Source organism: Cynocephalus volans, chromosome 3 (assembly GCF_027409185.1).
Source record: "Cynocephalus volans isolate mCynVol1 chromosome 3, mCynVol1.pri, whole genome shotgun sequence".
NCBI lineage: Eukaryota > Metazoa > Chordata > Mammalia > Dermoptera > Cynocephalidae > Cynocephalus > Cynocephalus volans.
The window spans coordinates 86,781,566-86,804,428 of NC_084462.1; the positions used below are offsets into that span (position 1 = coordinate 86,781,566).

Genomic DNA, 22,863 nt, shown 5'->3' on the forward strand with positions numbered 1-22,863 from the left:
AATGTTCTTGAAAAGTGATTTTAAAATACTATCATTGAGCATATTTGTGTTACCAGTCCCCCCAAATGTTTTCTTATTGAACGCAAAATAGCCTTAAATGGGGACATGTCTAAATGGATGCCAACCACACATGGCTTCACTGATTCTAGAAATATATCAGAATAATCATTTCTAATAAGAAAGCAGAATAAGGTTTGAGGTATGCAAATGGCATCCACTAAAAACATGTTTTCACTTCATGTTTGAACACTGAAAATAAACACTCTCTGACAGAGCTCCCAATGAAATGGTCACCCAGGCACAGCAATGACCAAGAAAACGTTTCCTAAAACACTCATTTCTTTCCCTTGGTTTGGCTTCTCTCTTCTCTGCTTACCCTTGAGGAGGGGAGGGGAGGGGTGTGACACATCAATTAGAGTTGGAATGAAGGAAAAGTGAAAAATCTGTTAGGAGTGGTGACCTTCAGAAAACAGTCATAAAATCATATTTCAAAAACTCTATCCATAAAAATTAATTAATAAATGCAGACAAACACACACACATATAGTGGTCCTTCTATTTTACAGACTGTCCTGTGACCACACCACATAAATTATTTTTAAAAAGCTAGTTACAAAAGAGGTCAAATTTGCCTGAAAAATGTTACCAAAAAAATCCAGCTCCTAGCGCAGTGCTTGTCACATGTAGGCATTCAACACACAGTTGTTGCATTAAAAAGACCACCAGACATTATTATATTTGGAATTACTTAGTCCACTTAGCAAGTTATCTATTTGACCTAGTATATAGGTGTTAGATTATTTACACCTATAGTAGTTGTAGCCTTAACAATGGACTATGAACTATCCCTACCCATGCAATTTTCCTGTAAATAGAATGTTAAATAAGTGACAAATCATTTCTTTGTTCATCTCTTTATTCATCTACATACAAAGTATATTGTATTTTTGCTTTATTGAAAGCAAATTGACGAAAGGGCAGGGATAACACAAAATCATTCACAGGTAAGAATCCTTAAACTGCCTCATTTCACCTTACCAATGGTTTAGTTCTATTTTTCTATTTTAATGATAGGTCTCAAATTCAAAACTGCTTTCAGCCTATATATTTAGATATGTAATAATTGCTGGTGAAACACTGCTTTTGTAGCTTAGTCTTTCTTTTACATGAGTGCTTATTTCAAGTTTGCTGTCATCACCATGGAAATACTCTCTATTGCTGAGAGGGTGGAGGTCATGATCATTCATTCATTTAAAAAAAAAATTTTTTTTTTGATAAGCATTTTCTCTGAGCTTTACTTGGATTGACTAATTTAATTACAGAACCGTCTATCCAAGGTAGCGAGGTAGGCACAAATATCACCCCTATTTTATAGAAAGAAAAACAGGCTCAGAGGGGACGTCATCGGTCTGAGGTCACACAGCTGGGAATGGCTATACCTGGGTTTGGATCAAGGTCAGATGGGCTGTAGCTCCTGTTCCTTCCACTCCACCATCTCGTCCTCTGGCTGGTGCTGGCACAGCACTCCCCATGGGGGAGGCTACATCTTAAACTGGAGCAGACTTGGGATGCTGCCTGGCAGAGGAAAGGACCTTGATGCATTTCACAGGACCCTCAGCACATGAGCAGAGCACATCTGTCATTAACAACACAGCTCAGCTCAACCAGGGAGACTGGTGTCCAGGCTTGGAGCTTGATGCTTTTTCGTGACTTGCAATGGAGGTTTCGCTGGATGACTACACCAGGGCTTGTGGTCCCGGGTGATGAGGATGGTTCAGGACAGAGGCCAACTCCCAATCTGGGCAGAGTCCCTTGGACAAATGCAAGTGGGACTCTTAGCTCAGCAGCCCCTCAGTGCCACCTCACAGCTGAAGGATTTGCTCCTTGCTATCGTTTTCACTGTCTTTCAGCTGCTCCAGGATCTCGTCCAACACCACAGACTGCTTTTTCTTCAGGGGCTTGTGGAAGTGTTTGGCCATCTTCCACCTCAGGGCCTGCAAGGTCACCTTGGAGTCAGCCCACTCCAGCACCAGCCTGCAGCCATACAGTGGGTGCTGTGACACAGGGCGCTGAAAGCTCTCTTCATAGCCTGCTTGGTGAGGAAGTCCACAAAGCCAAACTCTGTGTGTGTGCCTGTCCCAGTCATCTTCTTTGGCAAGTGGACCGTCTTCAGCTCCCTGAAGGTGCTGAAGGGCTCTTGGCTCTCCTGGCTGTCAGCCTGGAAAGGGATGTCCTGCTCCAGGATCTTGGAGGTCGTCTGCTTTCTGGGCACTTGTTTCTTCCAAGCAGATGTCAGGGCTAGCTTGGTGTCTCGTTCTGAGAGCCTCACTTCTCATTTGTGGTTGTCCACGATGTGACCCTGCAGCTGCTTGAGAGCCTTCTGGGCTTGATCTGGCTTCCTGTATTCCACAAATGCAAACCCCACGGACAGCAGCACTCCTGCTTTGCTCTTCTTCTTGGAAACAGAACAGCTCTTCACCATTCCCACTTTGGAAAACACTTCCTTCAGTGTCTCCTCTGCTGTGTTGAAGTTGAAATTTTTGATAAAAGAGTACACCCTAGAAGGCTGTCTTCTTCCTCCTCTTTCTTTTCTTCTTCTTCCATCTTTGCTCAAGAGTCGTCTGCTCCTCCTGTTGGCTTTTCACCTTCTGGGGTCTTACTGTCTTGTATGGTTTCTGGCTCTGCCTTGTCCTTTTCCACAGTTTCCACTGGTGGGTCTTGGGGCTCTTTCTCCTTTGGGTCTGTGCTGGAGAAGATGCCAGTTAGAGCCCACTCCAGATACAGGGGGACACGGTGGAACTTAGAATAGGCCAGATGTCTGAAGACCTTGCAGGCCTCCAGGAGCTTCAGGAACTCCACAGTGGTGGTGACGTCACCCTCAGGCAGCAGCTTGGCCACCAGGGTGCCAGCCGGGAGGTTCTTCACCAGAATCATGGTCTTGCTTCGCTCTGCTACGTACAGCCAGGCCGAAAGCATCCAGACTAACCTGATTGTCAGTGAGGAAGCGCCACACTTCTTGGATGAGCTGGGTCTCCCCCAGGGCCACGTGAATGGTCACATTGCCCTTGGTCTCGTAGTCAAACACTTGACTCTTGGTGGCATCATACTTCTATGCAATGTCATCAGTTGTGGCATTCAGCTCCATGAACAGTGTGTTCCAGTTGTGAGAGCTGGAGCTGTTGGCTTTGTCCCTGGACTCCTTCTTCTTTTTTTAAGATGACAATCGTGGAGCAAAGGGGTCCTCGCTAGCTTCCTCTTCCAGTGGATGGTAACACGTGGAACATCCTGCCCTGGAACACCTGCCCATCTCCTTCTGCGTAGGCCTTCACAGCGTGCTCGGGAACATAAAGGTGACAAAGGCAAAGCCCTTGGGTTTCATGGTCAGGCTGTCGATAGGGTAGTGGAGCTCAGACAGGGGACCGTATTTGAAAAAGAGCTTTTCTAGGTCCTCCTGGGTGCGGGTGTAGAGCAGGTTTTGCACAAAGAGCCTCCTGGAGCCAGCCAGGTCCTCCTCCTCTTTGTTCTCCCTGAGCATCCAGCCTTGCCAGGCTTTGGTGCTATTCTTCAGGGGTCCCTTGACTATGGGGATGTTCTTTTCCCTGAACACCTTGACGCAGCGTCCACCCATGTATTCCCCGACGCATTTCAGAGCCTTCTTCACTTGCTCTTCACTGCTGAAATCCACAAAGAGGTACCCTGTTTTGCTCCCATGAGCACTTCTCACTACTCAAACGGCCACTGGTTTCAGGGGCGCCAGGAATTAAATAACATTTTTCTCCTGATGTTGAATGGGGCTCCCTGCAGCCTCACAGTGTGAGGGGTGGTGGGCTCCTTCTGGTTCACTGGTTTCTCTACCTTGTCTCGGGCATCAGGTGGTCACTTATTCCCAGACGGGGCCCCTGGCTCCCGGCTGCCCCCCTGCTCTCTCTCCTGCAGGGCTAGGGCAGCGGAGGATCCTCTTCCTCAGCCTCACTCCATTCCTCCTCGCAGTTACCTGCTTCATCTTCACGCTCCTCCTCCTCTGAGGGAGAGGATGACTCCACCTTCACTGTCTTGGATTTCAGGTAATCCATGCCCAACAGCTCCTTCTTCACAGCTGCCTTCTGTTCAAGGCCGGCCGTCCTCCCTCTCCTGCCCTGAATCAGAGTTGGGGGCTCGCTCTTCCCTCTTGGGGGCTTGCTGTTCCGGGCGTCGTTTGCCCGTGTGGCCGTCTGCCTCCACTTCTGGTGACCCAGCAGGAACTCCTGCAACTCAGAACCTTCCTTCAGCTTCTCCAGTTCACTTGCAACCTTTTTCTTCTCATCGTCTTTCTTAATTTCCAGGGGAATGGAGTCTTTTAAAGGCTGCTTGGACTGGCTTGGTTTCTGGGTATGTTTGCTCCAGGCTCAGGGCTCTGTTGGGTCCCCAGATGCCTTGCAGAACTTCACCATGATCCAGGATGTGTCAATAAAACTCTTGTTCAAATGTTTCTGAGCTCTTTGGGCCTCTTCCTTGAAGTCAAAACAGCCAAACTTGCTATCCTGCCCTCTTTGGTGAACTTCAGATTGCAGTATGTCAGTGTGGCAAAGGCAGTGAACAGCTGCCTGATGTAGGGACCCAAATGCCCCAAGGGATCACACCCCGATCACATAAGCCCTTCTCGGCCACACCCCATCATGGCGCTGGTTGCCCTTCTCTTCCGTATTCTCCTTCCCGCCGGTGCGAATTACACACCAATCAGCTCCCCCAAACCCCATGCGGTATGCTAAGTAGGGATTGTATTTTAAGCCAATCAGCTTTCCCCTTAAAGCCCTATATATATGTGTGTGTGTGCTGCCTAATAAACGAGCTCTCTCCGGTGGATCATCAACTGGTGTCGACTCGTCCTTTCATTTGGTGCCGAAACCCGGGACGGAGTTTCTCTTGAGCGGCGACACTTTTCGGAGCGCAGCGACAGCACCTTCCGAGTCGCCCCTCAGGGCTCCCTTGAGCTGTAACACTTTTCAGATCACAGCGGCAGCACCTCTCAAGTCGCCCCTCGGGAACTCCGTCCCACCAGGACCGCCTCCCTTCCACTGCTCACCATTGACGGTCAACCCTCGTCCATTGTTTTCGGTGCTGGCTTTTTCCACTCACCACCGGCTCATCATTAGGTAAGCCCCCTTTTCTAAAGGGCACCGGCCCTTTTCAGGCTACCACAGGGAGTCTAGCCCAAACTATAACAGGTTCCAAAGCCCCGGTAAACTTTTACTTTCATTTTTGGAGGTTAAAAGCCCCATTCTGTTCTCTCCTTCTCTCTTTCACCCTCTTGTCCACCACTCTCTTCCAATTTCCGTCTCTCTCCACTTCCCGGGTCCGGGACCCGACCAGAAATTCCTAGCGCTAGGTTTCCTTCAGGCACTGGGCTTTTGCCCTAGAGAAGTGAAGGTCTGGGTGACGACCCACACCTCCCTTCTCTCCTCCTGGTTCGTACCTGAACCTGCCGGGACTAACGTGACCTACTGGGGACGCCCTCTAGGATCCCGCTTTTCCCAACCGGCCGAAGGATATGTCTTATCACTAATCTCTGTCCAATTTCTGTCTAAAATTCCCATTAAGAGACCAGAATGGGCGCTTCCTCCTCCTCCCTAGAGGACTCTCCACTTCAATGCCTTCTGAAAAACCTCACCAATCTTTCCCTCAGGCCGGATATTGAGCCCAAACTCCTTACCAAATTCTGCACACAAGATTGGCCTTATTATTCTTTAGATAATCAAAACACATGGCCCCCTGTGTTTTGATTATCTAAACACATTAGATCCTAACATTCTATGCGACCTCTTTAACTACTGCCAGCGCCTAAAAAAATGGAAAGAGATCCCCTACATCGAGGCTTTTCACCTCTTGGCTCAGAACCCCACCCTCTGCTCCTCCTGTGCTCCCTCTCAAGTCCTTTTAGCCTATAAACCCTCTTCACAGTCACCCCTCGATCCTTCCACCTTCAACCCTGCTGATGAACCCCCACCTTACCGACCTCCTCCCCCCCAGTGCCTCCAGCGTCGGCTCCTCCTCCCCCGTCATCCGCGTCACCTTTTGCACCTCCTGCGCCATCCACTCCCCCGTCTTTACCCTCCCCTACTCCTGACCCACTAAGCCCCCATTTCACCCGTTCCTGAGGACCTCCCCCCGCCCCTTTAACAATCGCCCCACTACGTGAGGTAGCTGGGGCTGAAGGAGTAGTTAGGGTCCATGTTCCCTTTTCCCTAGCTGACCTTACAGAATTAGAAAAAAGAATAGGCTCTTTCTCTACCGACCCTACCAACTACATTAAAGAATTCCAATGGATCCTGCAGGCCTACAGCCTCACACATCATGACATCTTCATGCTCCTAGCCAATACCCTCCTCCCTGAGGAACACCGCAGGGTCTGGGATAGAGCCCAAACCCATGCCACTGACACCGATCGTACTAATCCAGATCACCCGCCAGGCCCCCAAGCAGTCCCAGAACAGGAACCTAATTGGGATTATAACACAGCCCAGGGAATCCAGGCTCGAGACCGTTTTGCCTCTTGCTTAATAATTGGCCTCAAAAAATCGGCTCGCGAGGTTGTCAATTTCCAAAAAATTCAAGAAATTGTCCAAAAAAAGGAGGAAACTCCCTCCGAGTTCCTCAACAGATTAACTCAGGCCTTTCAACAATACACTAACTTAGACCCCAACTCAGAAGACGGCCGGCATGTCCTTATGACCTATTTCCTGGCCCAATCCTACCACGACATTAAAACTAAACTTAAAAAATTAGAGCAGGGTCCTGCAACCACTCAGACCGAAATCCTGTCAGTGGCCTTCAAAGTCTTTCATAATAGAGAGGAGGAAAAGGAACGTTGAAAACAAAAGGCCGACCACGCCAACTTCCAGATGTTGGCCCAGCTTATCAAACCCCCTGGGCGCTCTCCCACAGCCTCCACCTCTAAGCCTCCACCTGGAGCCTGCTTTAAATGTGGAAAGGAAGGGCATTGGGCAAAGGCTTGCCCCACCCCCAGGCCCCCCACCACTCCTTGTCCAAAATGCAAAAAGAAGGGACATTGGGGATCTGATTGCCCCCTCGCCCGAAGGGGTGAGGGACCAACTGCCCCACAGTCCCTCGAACCGTGGACTCCACCTATGGTGGGCCTCGCTGAGGAGGACCGACAGAGCCTTGGGCCCTTCCCAACCATCTCTATAGCAAAGCAGGAGCCCAGGGTATCCATGGTTGTGGACGGCCACCCAATATCTTTCCTCCTGGACACTGGAGCTACCTTTTCGGTCTTAAGGGAATATAAAGGCCCCACCACCTCCAGCAGCTCTCCTATAGTCGGGGTAGGAGGTAAACAAATCTTTCCCCAAAAAACCCCTCTTTTAACCTGCTGCCTTCAAGGCACTCAATCCGTTTTCTCCTATTCCTTTCTAGTCGTGCCACAATGCCCCGTCCCCTTGTTGGGACGGGACATTCTATCACGGCTTCAAGTCTCCATTACCTTGCCCCTTTCCTCTTCCTCTTCCCCCGTTTCCTTCCTCCTAGTGCTAGTTCAAGCCCAAGATCCTACTAATTCCACCCCTCCAAAAAAGTCCTTACCCATCCTGACGCACCCTGTTAACCCCACAGTTTGGGACACTGCCAGCCCCGCTCTGGCCCAGTGTTCCCCCGTACACATAAAACTAAAAGACCCCTCCAAATATATTTGCCAGGCTCAGTATCCATTAACCACAGCAGCCCTCCTCGGGTTAAGTCCCATCATTCAGGACCTATTAAAAAAGGGGTATCTCTGTCCCACTCGCTCCCCTTTCAATACTCCCATACTCGCTGTAAAAAAACCTAATGGCTCCTTTCGTCTCGTCCAAGATCTCCGTCTTGTTAATGCCGCTGTCATTCCCATTCATCCCCTTGTATCAAATCCATACACTCTTCTTTCCAAGGTCCCAGCGACCTCTACTCATTTCTCGGTTTTGGACTTAAAGGATGCCTTCTTTTCCATACCCCTGGAAACCGGCACTCAGGACATTTTTGCCTTCACATGGACGGACCCCCATTCCCGCCACTCCGAACAACTCACTTGGACAGTCCTGCCACAGGGATTTCGGGATAGCCCTCATATTTTTGGGCAGACCCTAGCACAGGAGCACAGGACCTCAAATCTTTTCACTTAAACCATCCAGAGTCCACCTTATTACAATATGTGGACGATCTCCTTCTATGCAGTCCTTCATGGGAACAATCCCAAGCTGACACTGCCCATTTGCTTAACTTCCTAGCGGGTAAGGGATATCGAGTGTCCCCTGCCAAAGCCCAAATCTCCTTGCCGTCTGTAACCTACCTTGGTTTTCTCCTCTCCCCGGGAAAGAAGGAAATCACCCTGGACAGGAAACAGCTTCTTATTGACCTGCCCATCCCCAAAACCAAAACAGAAATCCTATCTTTCCTGGGTCTAGCCGGATATTTCAGAGCATGGATCCCCAATTTCTCTTTGCTAGCCCGACCTCTCTACAATATGAGTAAGGGTCCTCCTGAAGAACCTTTACTCTCCTCACCTCAGTGCCCTTTTCTCAAGCTTCAGCAGGCCCTTCTAACGGCCCCTGCACTTCATCTCCCTGATCTAATTAAACCCTTTTTCCTCTATGTTCATGAAAATGTGGGACAAGCTCTAGGCGTCCTAGGACAGAATTATGGACCCTCCTTTGCCCCTGTAGCATACCTGTCAAAACAGTTAGACCCCACTGTACAAGGCTGGGCACCCTGTCTAAGAGCCCTAGCAGCGGGGCAGTTGCTGCATAAGGAGGCATCCAAATTAACATTTGGGGCACCTCTCACCATTCTCTCACCACATCATCTTAAAGACCTCCTTACCTATAAGGCTCTCCAATCCCTCCCACCTTCCAGAATCCTAACCCTCCTATCCTCGTTTCTGGAAAATCCTGCCCTATCCTTCAATACCTGCCCACCCCTAAACCTGGCTACTCTACTGCCTATACCAGATTCCCCCAACAAGCCTTTGCACAGCTGCGTAGAAAGCCTTCAGAATTTCATACCTTACCGCTCTTCCATCACTGAGGGGCCCCTGTCTCATGCTGATCTCGCATGGTTCACGGATGGATCCTCATTCAAGGAAGGAAACACTCATTACGCAGGTTATGCCATAGTCTCCCTTGATTTGGTTATAGAAGCCCAACCTTTACCCAGGGGTACTACCAACCAGCAGGCTGAACTTATCGCTGCCACGCGAGCCTGCATTCTAGCTGAAGGAAAAACTCTTAACTTGTACACGGACTCCAAATATGTCTTTCATATACTTCTCTCTCATGCCGCCATATGGAAAGAACGTGGTCTGCTTAACACCAAGGGTAACACAATCACCAACTCAGCTTTAATCTCCATATTAATCGAGGCATCCCATTTACCTTGTAAATTAGGAGTCATTCATTGCAGATCCCACCAGAGGGACGATTCCCCAATCACTCGTGGGAATTGTAAGGCTGACCTCGTCGCACGCACTGCAGCACGGCACCCACAGACACAAAACCAACTTCCCATTCTTCCTTACGGCCCCCAGGGTTCACAGACACCCTCTCAGCCCCAACCGCCTAATGATGATAAGTCCTCTCTCTTTCGCTTGCTCCATGACCTGTTTCACTCTAGCCTCCAAGCTTTATCTCAGTTTTTACAGGCCTTCTTCTCAATCACCCCATCTGACAAAGCTCTCTTATGAAAAATCTCCTCCTCACGCACAATCTGCCAGCGTACCAAGCCTAACACCCGTCTCAAACCTGGGCCATACCCCTCCCACCAGGCCAGAGGTCTCACACCCGCAGCCGACTGGCAAGTCGATTTTACACACATGCCTTCTGTCTGGCGCCTCAAATACCTCTTGGTGTTTGTTGATACCTTTTCAGGATGGGTGGAGGCATTCCCAACATCCAATAAAAAGGCCTCCACCGTAGCCCAGACTCTCCTTTCCCAAATCATCCCACGATTTGGGATGCCCACTTTCATTCAATCTGACAATGGACCTGAATTTACCGCCCAGATAGTATAAAAACTCTCCCAGTCACTCTCTCTCCCCTGGCACCTACATTGCCCTTACCGACCTCAGGCATCTGGAAAGGTAGAGAGAACCAACAGAACCTTAAAAGACATACTAACTAAATTATCTCTGGAATTACACCTTGATTGGGTCCGTCTTCTACCTCTTGCTCTATTCAAGGCCAGAGCTCTCCCAAAGAGGCCCTCCAATCTTTCCCCTTTTGAAGTCATGTATGGTAGGCCCCTCCTACCCCCGGGGATCACAGCAACTGAAGGACCCATACCACCCGCCATGGCTTTACCTTTGCTCTCCCACCTTTGCACCGAATTATGGAAGCACCAGGGCTGGCTACTTCCAGATCCATCACTTTCCAAAAATAACCTTTCACTCAGCCCAGGCCAATTAGTATTCTACACTTCCCCAGAACCCAAAACCCCCCTAACCCCTAAGTGGGAAGGCCCATGTCCTGTCATCCTTTGCACTCCGACCGCTGCTAAACTTGCCCTGCCAGGTAATCATGTTACTCCATGGATTCATATTTCTAGGCTGAAGCTTTACACTCAGGATCCGCCATCGGCCACCGAGAACTCCAGTAACAAACTGCAGAAGAACTTAACACACCATTCTTTGAAGTGTCCCCAGGGTCACCCATTTACACCTGGCAACAAATCATTTCTGAAACACTCATCTTTCTCAACCACACCTCGCCGGCTCTCTCTCCTGAAAATTGTTTTCTTTGCGCCTCTCTCATGCGACCGCTCCTGGCAGCCGTCCCCTTAAATGCTTCCCTTCCTCTCAATGCTACCTCCTCCCCACCACCAGAACACCTTAACCTTCTGGGCGTCCCTCTCTGGGAGCCCGATGACAAAGACAACAATACTCTGTTGCCCCGTCACTGTCTCATCGGAAGCTCTTCCTCCCTAACTTCTCCCCCGTCTTACTGTAATCTTAACACAACCATTCATACCCACACCTACGCCCCACCAGGCACTTTCTTCTGGTGCAATGGAACCCTCTCTACCTCCATCCTGCCTAATCTTACTGTCCCATGCCTTCTTGTCACCAGTGTCCCTCAACTCACTCTGTACACCAGTTCAGAACTGTTCTATCTTCTTCACCCACCCTCAAGACAAAAAAGGGCCGCCTTCCTCCCAATCATGGTCGGTATTTCCTTAACAACATCAGCGATCGGAGCCAGCCTGTCGGGAGGAGCCTTAGGATGGGTGGTCAAAGACATCAATGCTAAACTTGAAGGGGCTCTGACTTCCACTGCCGAATCTCTTTCCTCTCTACAGAGACAGATCATCTCTTTAGCTCAGGTCACCCTCCAAAACCATAGAGCACTAGACCTCCTCACCGCAGAAAAAGGAGGTACTTGCATCTTCCTTGGGGAAGAATGCTGTTATTATATCAATGAATAGAAACAAACATCATCAAACTCACCGACTTAGCTTCCAGCCTACGAACCACATCCAGTTCTAACCCCTTTTCTTCTTTTATCTTAAACCCTATCCTAACTTGGATTTGGCCCATTTTGGGACCTCTAATCATTATCCTCATAACCTGCCTTTTCTTGCCCTGTATCATTAGGTTTCTTCAAACCCAAGTGGGAAAAATCTCTAATCAGGCCTTTAACCAGCTTTTGCTTAGAAACTACCAGCTTCTAGGTACCGATGAACCCCCCGCCTCATCTCGTGAGCGCCTCAGCCGATGCTGAAGAGACACCACCTTACAGAGGAAACGCATTCCTACACGCCCTTGCCACCGATGCCTGGCTGCTCCCTCCAGTCTCCACTACGAACAATGGAACCGGTGCATATTCGACTTGTGGCTTCAAGGAACGTTTATGGACTTTTCCCCTTTTGAAATTACTTGTTTCTCCACCCTCCTTTGGGGTTTCATAATGGGTATTTATGTACCTTCCTCCTTTTGCCCCCCCCACAACGCCCCAGTTCAGCGGAAGTAGCTTGATGACTTCAATGTCCCCTTTCCTAAAACAAGAAAAAGGGAGGAATGTAGGGACCCAAATGCCCCAAGAGATCACACCCGGATCACATAAGCCCTTCTCGGCCACACCCCATCATGGCGCTGGTTGCCCTTCTCTTCTGTATTCTCCTTCCCGCCGGTGCGAATTACACACCAATCAGCTCCCCCCAAACCCCATGCGGTATGCTAAGTAGGGATTGTATTTTAAGCCAATCAGCTTTCCCCTTAAAGCCCTATATATGTGTGTGTGTGCTGCCTAATAAACGGGCTCTCTCTGGTGGATCGTCAACTGGTGTCGACTCGTCCTTTCACCTGAGACGCTCCTCCTTCATCCCATTCGGGAGGTTCTTCACCATCAGTTGCAACATGGCACGTGCTCCCCACTGTTTTGATTTTAGCATGACTGGACAAAGTCTTCCAGCAACAACTTTCATGCTACTGCTCAAGGCGCCACCATCTTTGACCCATTCATTCAACAAGTACTTTTTAAACATCTATTCTGTGCCAGCAGCATGATTGGTAGTCATTACTTTCATGTAATTAAATGCTATGTTACATGCTGTTTTAAATGCTATTTTAGATCTTCCAAAAGGCGTGTCACTTTAAATCAAAGTCAAGACAACTTTTGCTTTTCTAGCTTGACTCAAGAGCTGAACATTAGATGATATAGAACCATACATAGGTTGATGCTCAAGCTTCTGATAAATGACTTATTTTAACTAATGTATGACAGCAAGGTACTATATGTAAATACACCATAGCTTGATGGTTAAGTATCCTGGTTGTGGAACCAGAAAGACCTGGTGGCTCTGCCACGCTATATGGCCTTGGATAACTTACTTAACCTCTCTGAGCCTCAACTGGCTCATTTGTTAATGTGGGAACTAATAATAGTACATACTTCATAGTATTAGAGTGACCATTAGATAAGACAATGTGTGTAAAGCACGGAGATCAGAGCTGGCATTTACTAATTCCTCAAGAAATTAGCAATAGGAGGAACAATTAATTATTAAAAGGAGGAATACAATGATGATGGTGATGGTTGTAGTATTTACTTGGGTTGAGGGACTTCCTTATTTGACTGAGTTATCTAAAATCCATAGAAGGAATACAGTTTTTGGTTGGCTATTTTTTTTTCATGTTCTGGTTAACAGTATCAAACAAAAAGTGTTTCAAGATTCAATTTAAAGTAATTTTTACACATATTAATCCATTTCAAAGATGAAAATGGAACTTTTTTTTTTTTTTTAACATGTGCTGAGTTCCTGTAGGATTTTATCATAATATCCAATGACGTAACAAAATGTTATGTATATGCAAAAGTATCAGAAAATTTGTACTAAGCACAGAACAAACCCTAAATATTTATTTAGCTAAATGCCAAACTTATCCTGTTTCTTTCTCTAAAAAGTGTAGTGCTGAAAAAATTCTAGTAAATTCAAAGCACCTGACAGTTGGGTTCTGAAGTTTTGATGTCTCGTTATAATTCTGCTTATTAACTCTGTAGACTATAAATTTACCAGACCTAAAAATTGTTAATTGATAAAACAAATTAAAAAGATTCTCTAGTGAATTAAATAACCTCATGTTATATTTCTGAGAATTTTACTCACAATGGCCACAGGGTCACTGCTGCGGGTTGCAGCCAGGCTGAACTTCTTTATGTGAATGTTGGTCTCCAGAGCCTTTGCAAATTCCTTCAGAGTTGGAATTGGAATGTTCTAAGAAAGAGAAGACATGGCTAGCTAATGAACCATTCTATGATACACCCACCCCAGGTGGAGGACCCATGACTTTTAAATACCATATACGTTTCGATGGCTAAAAACATGTTACCTCTAAAAGAGGTTCATTACCCGTCCTCCAGCAACCAAGCTATCCTGAGCCAACGGCGCCCCTTAGTGTCCAGTAAGGAAATCTAACACGATGGAACATTCTGACCCCACCTTTCTGTCTTCTCTAAACAAGAAGTTATGCACATTTCCATACTTCCCTCTTTTTTCTTTTGTTTTCTATATTCTAGCCAGACTGACCTTCTTGCTCCTCTTTTACTATACCCTGGTCTTTCTCTCCTCCATGCCTTTAGATATGCTTTTCCCTTTGTCTGGAAATTCCTTTTGCTCTTTCCTTTGATTAATTTCTACTCATCTTTCAAGACCTCCTTTGTTTATTGGCTCTCCTAGACAGTATTTAAATTTTCCTTCTCTCCATTCTGTAACATTTGGGGGCTTACCATGTGATATAATTTGTCTAGTGTTTCTCAGAGTAAAGATAGAATGAATCTTACTTTTCTTTGTACTCCCTCTCCTAGACACCTTAGCACAGCACTGACCACTGGGGAGGGAAGTAATATTGGGTGCAGCCAGATGTGCACATGAGTCCTGACCACACAATAGACTAGCTCTGTGATCTTAGCAACATAACCTCTTTAAGTCCCTCTAAGGATTAAATGAGACAATAAATTTCAAGTATTTAGCAAAGGATATAGCACATAGTGAGTAGTCAATAAAAGTCAGTTATTATTATTAAATGCTAGGAATTGGCCCAATAAGAATGAACAAAACAGACCCCTCTGGCAATGTTTACACACACACACACACACACACACACACACACACACACACACACCCTCTGAGAGTAGCATTACTTATTGCCAAATTAAATAAAGTGAAAGTGACAACGTGTGACTTCAGAGACAAGGTCATAAAAGATGTTGTGGCTTTCTGCTTACTCTTTTTCTGTTGGATCATTTGCTCTTGGAGAAGCCACCTGTCACGATGTGAGGACACTCAGGCAACCCTACAGAGAGGCCCACGTGGTGAGAAATTGAGGTCTCTTGCCAATAGCCAGATGAGGCGAAGTGGATTCCCTGCCCTCGTCAAGCCTGACACTGCAGCCCTGGCTGACAGCTTCACTGCAACCCTACTTGAGACCCTGAGCCAACTTCTAGCTAAGTCACCCTCTGATTTCTGACACTCAAAAACTGTGTGAAATAATAAATGTTTATTGTTTGAAGTCTCTAAATTTTGGAGCAATTTGTTACTCAGCAATAGATATATATACTAAGATACTATTTTTAAACACAAGTCCTGTGATTCTTTTCAAACAATTCTAGAAATCACTTCTTTTAAAAACCCACTTCTTATTTTGACTAGGATATGTTGCCTCCAAATCAGTGACTACAAAGCACTGCAAACAGGTGTGAAAGCAGGCAGTCATCTCTGGTAAGTATTTTTTCCTCTTTTTAAAAAAATTAATTTATTTTTAATTGGCACATGAATTGTACATATTTATGGGGATTGTATATGTTTCCATACATGCATGCAATATGTAATAATCAAATTAGGGTAACTGGCATATTTGGTAAGTTTTCTAACCTCATGAAGTGACTGACAAATCACAATCATAATGAAATACCTTAATGTTGTTGAGGTTGACTTCTTGCAGGCTGGGATCGTTGGCTTTCATCTGCTGCAGACTTACTTCCACATTTGTGGGATTAGGTGGTTCCTCAAATATTGGATTGACCTTCTCGCCTTTGACCACATCTAAACACAGTTTGAATTTTAAAAAGAAAATGCAAGGAATCTCCTATCAAAACCAGAGATGACTTTCCCCAAAATGTCATTTTCACATACTCTGATTCCAATAACACTGTAATATCAATAATAATAATTTTATTCTCAACTAAGTGAGCATGGAAGTGGTATATCTCTAAGTTACAGTTTGGAAGGTTGATGTTTCTCAACCACAGTGAGAAGTCTCAGTGGCTGACACTGCATGGAGTCAAAAGTGCAGGTGGCCCTATAGCAAACTCCAACCCCGCAAAATATCCATGGGCAGTTATTGCTGTTCCATATAGACTTCCTTTAGACTATAATAACCAGACCACAGGATTGGAGATGCAAAAAAGAAACCATAATAAGTCTCTTCATTTCTCAAACCTTAATGCCCCTCTGGCCTCTTGATCATACCCCACCATCCTCTGATTTCCATTTTGGAGCTTTAGCTTGAGGGAGATATGGGAAGAGAAAGGGATGGAAAAGAAGTATGGAAGAATTCCCAAAAGCAGTTAACAGAAAATGTTTGGAATATATGTAACATACAAAGTGTTATTATCTCAATATATGCAAAGCTTCTACAAATGAATGAGACAACCCCATTAAAAACGAACAAATAATATGCTGAGAAGAATCTGTCACTCAACCAAAAATATGAAAAGTAATTACACTCTGAAGTAAAAAAGCGAGACACCATTTCGTTAGCTAAAAATTGTAAAAAGAGATAACATTCAGACCTGGCAACAATGTGGAGGAAGAAGCATCCTTATGAATTTTCGGTGGGAGTAATTTGGCATTATCTATCAAAATTTAAAATGTGCATACTCTATGACACAGCAGTTCTATATCTAGAAGTCTAACCTATGAACAAATAGCACGAATACATAAAGATATATATCCAGGGATGTTCCTTGATGTTTTATTTGTGACAGCAAAACATGATAAACAAAATGTCCATCAATGTGAAAATGGTTAAATAAATTACAGCATGATCATGTAACAAGGTGCTATTTACTCATTAAACCAGGTAAACCTACAGGTACTGATAAGAGACCACAACTTGAAAAAAAAGTTAATGGTATTTGTGTGGATGTGGATGTGTAAAAGCTCAGAAGGTTATGCACCAGATTGTTAATGGCAAACATGTTGTCAAGAATGTTACCCTGATACTGAAGCTTTTTAGGATGAACATTTTTCATTTGTATGCATAAGAAACCAGAAAGAAAAAATAAATAAAAGGAATATTGTTCATCATATGGTTAATTACCCACTATAAATGACAGTTCATAAATATGCTACTGAGACTAGAAAGCATCTCCCCCAAGTCTTCGTTAAAGAGAACACTACATAATTAATCTAAGAAAAGATGTGATGTTCTGTGAGTTTTCACAGCACCTGGATCACACTATATTGAAATTACCTGACTACTGGTCCATCCCAACCCTGGACAGGTAAGTTCCTTTGGGTAGGGACCATCTGTTATCTTTGCACCTAAGCCTAGAACTTTCCTGGCACATAGAAGGTAGTTATCAGTAGATGACTGATGAATGAGTGAACGAGAATATAACTGTATCCTTCTCCAGAAAATGCTGACATAGAAGATAGTGGTCTGGAACTTTCTGTGCCAGTAAGTCCATGCCAGCGTGTCTTTCATGTTCCCTGGGGGACATAGGTATCAAATTCTAGCGACAAACATCCATTATTGAGACAAAAAGACAGTTGAATAAAGGGCACTAATTTGAGCTACTATAGTTGATTAAAACATCCTACAAACATGAAACTCTGTTTACATTCTGTACTAACTTGCTAACTATGCAACCTCTTCAGCAGCAATTTTATCTTCTGACTGAACAGTCCTACCAAGAAAGAGTGTTCTGGGAAAAACATACTGTTCATACTAGCTACACTGCCAGCTACAGCTCCCATTATCAGCTGCTCTGCTCTCGTGTGATTGCTCAGTGATCCCTGGTGAGATGACAAAGTGTAGAGCCTGCACAAGGCAACAGGCCTCCTTCCTGCCAGCAGTACCTGCTGGCTCCAAAGCTCCACAAAACCACAGATTCCACATCAACTTACTTCTTACAGGCCCTTTGCCACCTTTACTGTTGGCTGTTTCTTCATCAAACTTTGGATTGTTGAGCAAATTGTGTACTCCAAGGACGGCTAAAAACAAAGACAGTTGACAAATGAGCATTAAGTTTGGAAAGTGTGTTAGGATGTCCACACTGTTAATCTGCCCCTCAAAGAACAATTCTTTATATCATAAAGGTAAGTTTCCAGACTCTCCTTTTCTTGAACAGTGTGTTGTATATGTACAATGTTAAATAAACTTATTTTAAAAACCCTCTTTCCAAACCTCCAGCAATCTTCACGTCTTTCTACATCTAAACGTGTGGAATCATTTTGGATCTGAGGAACAATGGTTTAGTTACATCCTCAAATTACTGAAAACTGCTTAGACCTCCTAGTTTAAGTAGACTAAACCCTTCAGTTTTCTCATCTGTAAAATGAGAAGGCGGGACTGAGTTGAAGGATTTTTAAGATCTAACATTATATAGATTATTGCATATATTTTTCTAGAGGCAAATACAGAAAGATTGCAGACCTCTTTCAATGTAAGGCTCCCCATCTCTCCTGCCTCTCAGCAGCAAAAGGAATTGTCCTTTCCATGGCTAGAACAACCCAGGGTGGGAAGTAAGAGATACCTGCAACAAAAGGTCAGCTAAGCATATTGAAATTTTTGGTCTGCTGTATTACATGGAACTTGCACCAGGAGGCAGCACAGTACACAGGAAAAAACACTGAGGGCAAGTGAATGCTGGGCAGGCTGACACTGCAACTGCCCACACAGATTTCTCTCTGGTAATGAAATTGCAGGTGAAACTGGCACCTGGAGAAGGATCCCAGAAGAGATAGATCTGTCAACACGTGGCAGAGGAGCACCGCTGAGAGCCTCATCAGCTCTACTGTAAGCTACATCTTAGGAGGGAGGTGGCCAGCACAGCAGGAGGAAGGGCAAATGGTTAGAGCCAGCAAGTGCAGGGGCTGAGTGGGGGACTCCAGAGTGGCCAGCCACAGTTTGAATTCTGACTCTATCATGTACTAACTGTGTGACTTTGGAAATTACTAAATGCCTCTGAGTCTCAGTTTTCTCATCTGTAGAACAAGGATAATAATTATTCTTATTACAAAGATTAAATGACTTCCTATGTGTCGGGCACTGTTCTAAGTGCTTCACAAATTCTTGTTAAACAAATAAGAGTTTGTGACTGTGTCTCTGGCATTTTCTAGGGAGAAGCTGTCCTATTTGATAAACGTAGGACCACTGAGACCATACAAGAAACATATCTTCTTGTTCTGGCCTCCATACTCTCCAAGCAACTTCTGATTATCACTTGGCTCCCACTGTTAAGTCTTAATTTTTGTTTTACCTGTTTCTTGTGAATGAGGCTAATGGATCAGTACCCACCATCCTGCTCCGATCTGTCTGCTTCTGTGTATACTGACAAGGCCAACTCTCTAAACTAGCAGGGCTGAGGACTAGACTCTGGATGGTTACCATGAGATTCGGCCAGTGTGGGAGGCACTGTCTTGGAGATCAGGTGCCATTCCCTGATGAGCTGCCTGTCTTTCTGCTGTCTGTCTGCCACAATCACATAGGCAATGCACTGCTGCTCTTCCTGATCTAAACCTCAATGGTTATCAGCCCATCCACTCATAGGGCTGCTCTCAAACTTCCAGAATGATCCACCCTTAAGAAAATGTTGCCACCCAACCCCAGCTAGTCTTCTTCCTGAGTTCCTAGAAAGCATGTGATGAGGAAGGGAGGCTGAGTAAGGATGAACAAGGATGGTGCTCTACTTGGATTATCTCCCTGGTTTTAGTCTATGAATTTCAGGATCTAGTATTTTCCAAAGGATCGGTGTTTTTCCCTTTCTCCTCTTTCAAACATCTCAGGGAATTCAAGTCCAGCTCTGCAATCTCCCTTTGGGCAATTCCAGTAGAGACCATGAAGAAACCCTTGGGAGGAGCAGTCACCATAACAGTATCCTTCCACAGCAACCACAGGGCTAGGATGAGCAGTTGCTGCAAAGTCCTGCCCTCACCCAGTGACGCAGGTGCCTTAGCCCCTGCAGTGACCTCCGAGAAAGGTTGAAATATTTGAACCTAATATCGACCACTGATGTCATCATAGAAGGAAGGAAAATGCAGCTGAGCTGGTTGGTGTGTATTAGAACAAAGCATAGCTGGTTCTCCTGGGAGGAAGGTTATGATCATAAATGTCTTCTGATGGAATAAAAATGAGAATTCCTATGAAAGCTATGGACTAGTTTTTAAAGCACCTCTATCCTGTGGTGATCTAATAACCCTATATGCAGAAAATCTTTCTTGAAGACTATACAAGAAATGGGAGAGGACCTAGGTAACTAGGGTGAGAGACTTACTCTTCATTACATATTCTTTTATATTATTTGAGCTTTTCATATCTGCATGCAAAATCAATTAAAGTAATTATTATTATTATTATTATCATGTTGCTATTATCAAGGAAACTAGGAAGCTAACAGACTTCTGAGTGTGAATCAAAATGGAAGAGAGACTGTGGGGAAGAGCAAGAATTTCATGGAAATTTTGTGATGATAAAATGTGATAAAACACCAAATGTGAAAGCTCCTTGGAAAACAGAAGGGCTGTTATTTATTCTTTAAGTTCTCTGTACTACTTCGTGTTTATTCTCTTTGGCTTCTCACAATAACTCTTGGGTTTTGCAGGATGGGTATTATTTGGGCATTTTACAGTGAGATGGAGCAAAATAAGATTTTCTCGGAGAGGTTAAGTCACCTGCATCAAGTCTGACAGCTACATAATGGCTAGAATCAACCTGGTATCGCAATAATAATCAATAGCTGCAAGGAAGTTCGGAGCCTGCTGCTATGGGTACCAGTGCACACCTGGAGGTCACATAGCCAGGAAGGAAACTTCCTGGAGCTGAGGACTAACCTGCAAGATCATAGAGTTCAGTGTCAGATGCGCTGGCCAAAGCTTCTTCCAGTTCTGGGTCAAGGGTCACTTTTTCTTCCTTACGAGTTTCTACAGGCTTTTCTTTGGGGATGAAGACTCTCCCTTTAAATCAGAAGAGAAACAGGAATATTATGTGCTACTGCCTTAAGGGTAGGGTGAGGGGACTGAGCAGAGAATGCAGTTCTGGCCATTAAGACCAGCATCATTAAGCCATTTCCTCTACAACTGAGATCTGTGAATTGCTGGGATGGTGCCAACATCACTAATCCACTATTGGAGGGAAGGGACATTGGAAGAGGAATTTTGGCTTCTGCCACACAGAGATCCGCAACTACAGTCCTTAAACACAAAAGGAAATGGTAGCTTCTACCTCCCTGCCCTTAGCCCTGGGCAGGAGGGGCCTGGCCTTGGGCCCCACTCTGACTCCAGTCTACCTCCAGCTGCACCCTCTCCTCACCGAGGGAGTAGCCTTAGGGCCAAAGGGATATTCCCATCCAGAACACGGGCCACCTGTTAGATCACACTCCAGATGCCTGGGACCCTGGAATTCCCCATGCAAAGAGCCTGGAGCCTGCTTCCAGGGCCAGCATGAGCCCCGTCCCATGTCCATTCTCCTGAAGGCAGGTCATGTTGCTGGGGTGTGCACCCCCAGGCCAAGGAGAGGCTGTTTATGGGGGAGTATAGATGAGGCTTGGATATGAAGGCTGGGGTGCCCAACATGTGTGCTTGAGGCCCTGGCAGTGTGGGACGGACTGACATCTCTGCACAGAGTTCTGGGAAGTCCAAGGATACTGGCCTTCTAGGTATATTTGTAGGAGTACATAACATATCTCAATGGTTTGTTAGGTTTAAATATTTGGGGGGAAAAAAAAGGCATGTGGGCTTCTATTTGCATTCTTGCCTTGGACCTGCAAACATGGGGGTAGATTCATCCAAATGGCACCAGGGGTTCCTGAGGGACAAACAGGTGATCACCCAGAGTTTCTCCCCCTCAGCTGGGACTAAAGACAACTAGCCCTAGGATGCTACAGCTGGTAACCTGGGCACACAGCCACTGCTCTAGAGTACACCAAAGCATGCATCATTTAAAAATTTTTTTGGCACTGCTGCTAGTTCTGGTCAAGATGGCTCAATAGACAGTCCCCAGCATCACTCTCTCCCACAAATCAACCAATTTACAACTATAAAAATGCAACGACAGCAAGCTGGGGCTGCTAGAATTCAAGGAAAGAGGAGAGACCTACAGAAGGCATGAAGGTGGGAAAAGCCATGATGAGAGAAAGAAAAAACTGCTCTATTTCGTGCTATGGTCCCTTTAAGGCTGGAGCTGCTGAGTGCATGGAGCAGAAGCTGGCAAAAGCCACAGCTGTGCCCTTCAGATGAAGTTGCTTGGAGGCAGCAGGGAGAAGAGGGCCTTGGTGGCCCCCAGGACAGCAAGACCACTAATAGGGTTTCCGTGGACCCACATAGGAGCAAGGAGCCACAACAACTGAAAAGAAGGAGCCACTCAGAGGCTGGTGAGTCATTGTAAGGGACTGGAACATGGCCCGTCCCATGGGAAGTGTTTGCAGCACTGGCAGTGGGAGAGATGGGCCCACCCAGGGAACACTAGGGCACAGCAAGGACAGATGAACTGCCCCCCAATCAGCACAGGACCACTCAAAGGAGACTGGTGAGGGATATAGAATAGCATGGGGTGCATTTTGATGAAAAGACTCAGGCCCAGATCAGAGATTCTACATAACCCAGGTGCACTAGGTCTCTGGAGAGCTGGAAGTACCTATAAGGTTAGCAACTAAAACCTGAGCTGCACAGAAAGCCTTCCCTAGGGAATCAGCAGCAAAACAGCAATTTAGCTCAACCGCACAGCTCAAGTACTGGACCCCACAGGAAGTACCCCCATTTTAGAAGTAATCAAAGGACAAAAAATTAGTTCCAGCCCAGGCATACTGCCAGTGCCTTGGGGCCTGCCCAGGGGTCCAGGGCACTGAGCCAGGGGCCGGACCCCCTGCCCACAACCAGGCACACCATCAGCACCAAGGAGCATGCCAAAAACGTCACCTCCATGTGGGTGGCCCACCACAGCCACCACAGTAACCATGCCTGCTGCAAAAGTGGCTAGATGTCACAACCACCATGCAGATGGTCCGCCAACCACTGGAGTGCACTGACACAAGGAGAGTCATCAGCAGAAAGCAAAGAAAAGAAGAGGATGTCTATCTCCACAAAGTCCATTCCAGAGTGACAGAAGAAACAGCTGCTCTATGATAATAT

The 22,863-nt window shown here is 45.9% G+C and overlaps 1 protein-coding gene and 1 pseudogene across 2 annotated transcripts in view; both read right to left on the minus strand.

Annotated features, from left to right (window-relative positions):
* TMOD2 (tropomodulin 2) overlaps nucleotides 1-22,863 on the minus strand; it is a 42,542-nt gene that overhangs the window by 13,953 nt on the left and 5,726 nt on the right. The window contains exons 3-6 of one of the 2 annotated variants that reach the window (XM_063091193.1): nucleotides 20,569-20,691; nucleotides 17,644-17,730; nucleotides 15,425-15,555; nucleotides 13,621-13,728 (exon numbers count right to left, since the gene is read on the minus strand). In XM_063091193.1, coding sequence (XP_062947263.1) covers nucleotides 13,621-13,728; nucleotides 15,425-15,555; nucleotides 17,644-17,730; nucleotides 20,569-20,691 — 449 coding nt within the window. The remainder of the gene's footprint in view (nucleotides 1-13,620; nucleotides 13,729-15,424; nucleotides 15,556-17,643; nucleotides 17,731-20,568; nucleotides 20,692-22,863) is intronic. The other variant, XM_063091194.1, reaches the window with a different exon arrangement.
* Nucleotides 1,863-12,372, minus strand: LOC134371565 (probable RNA-binding protein 19; annotated as a pseudogene).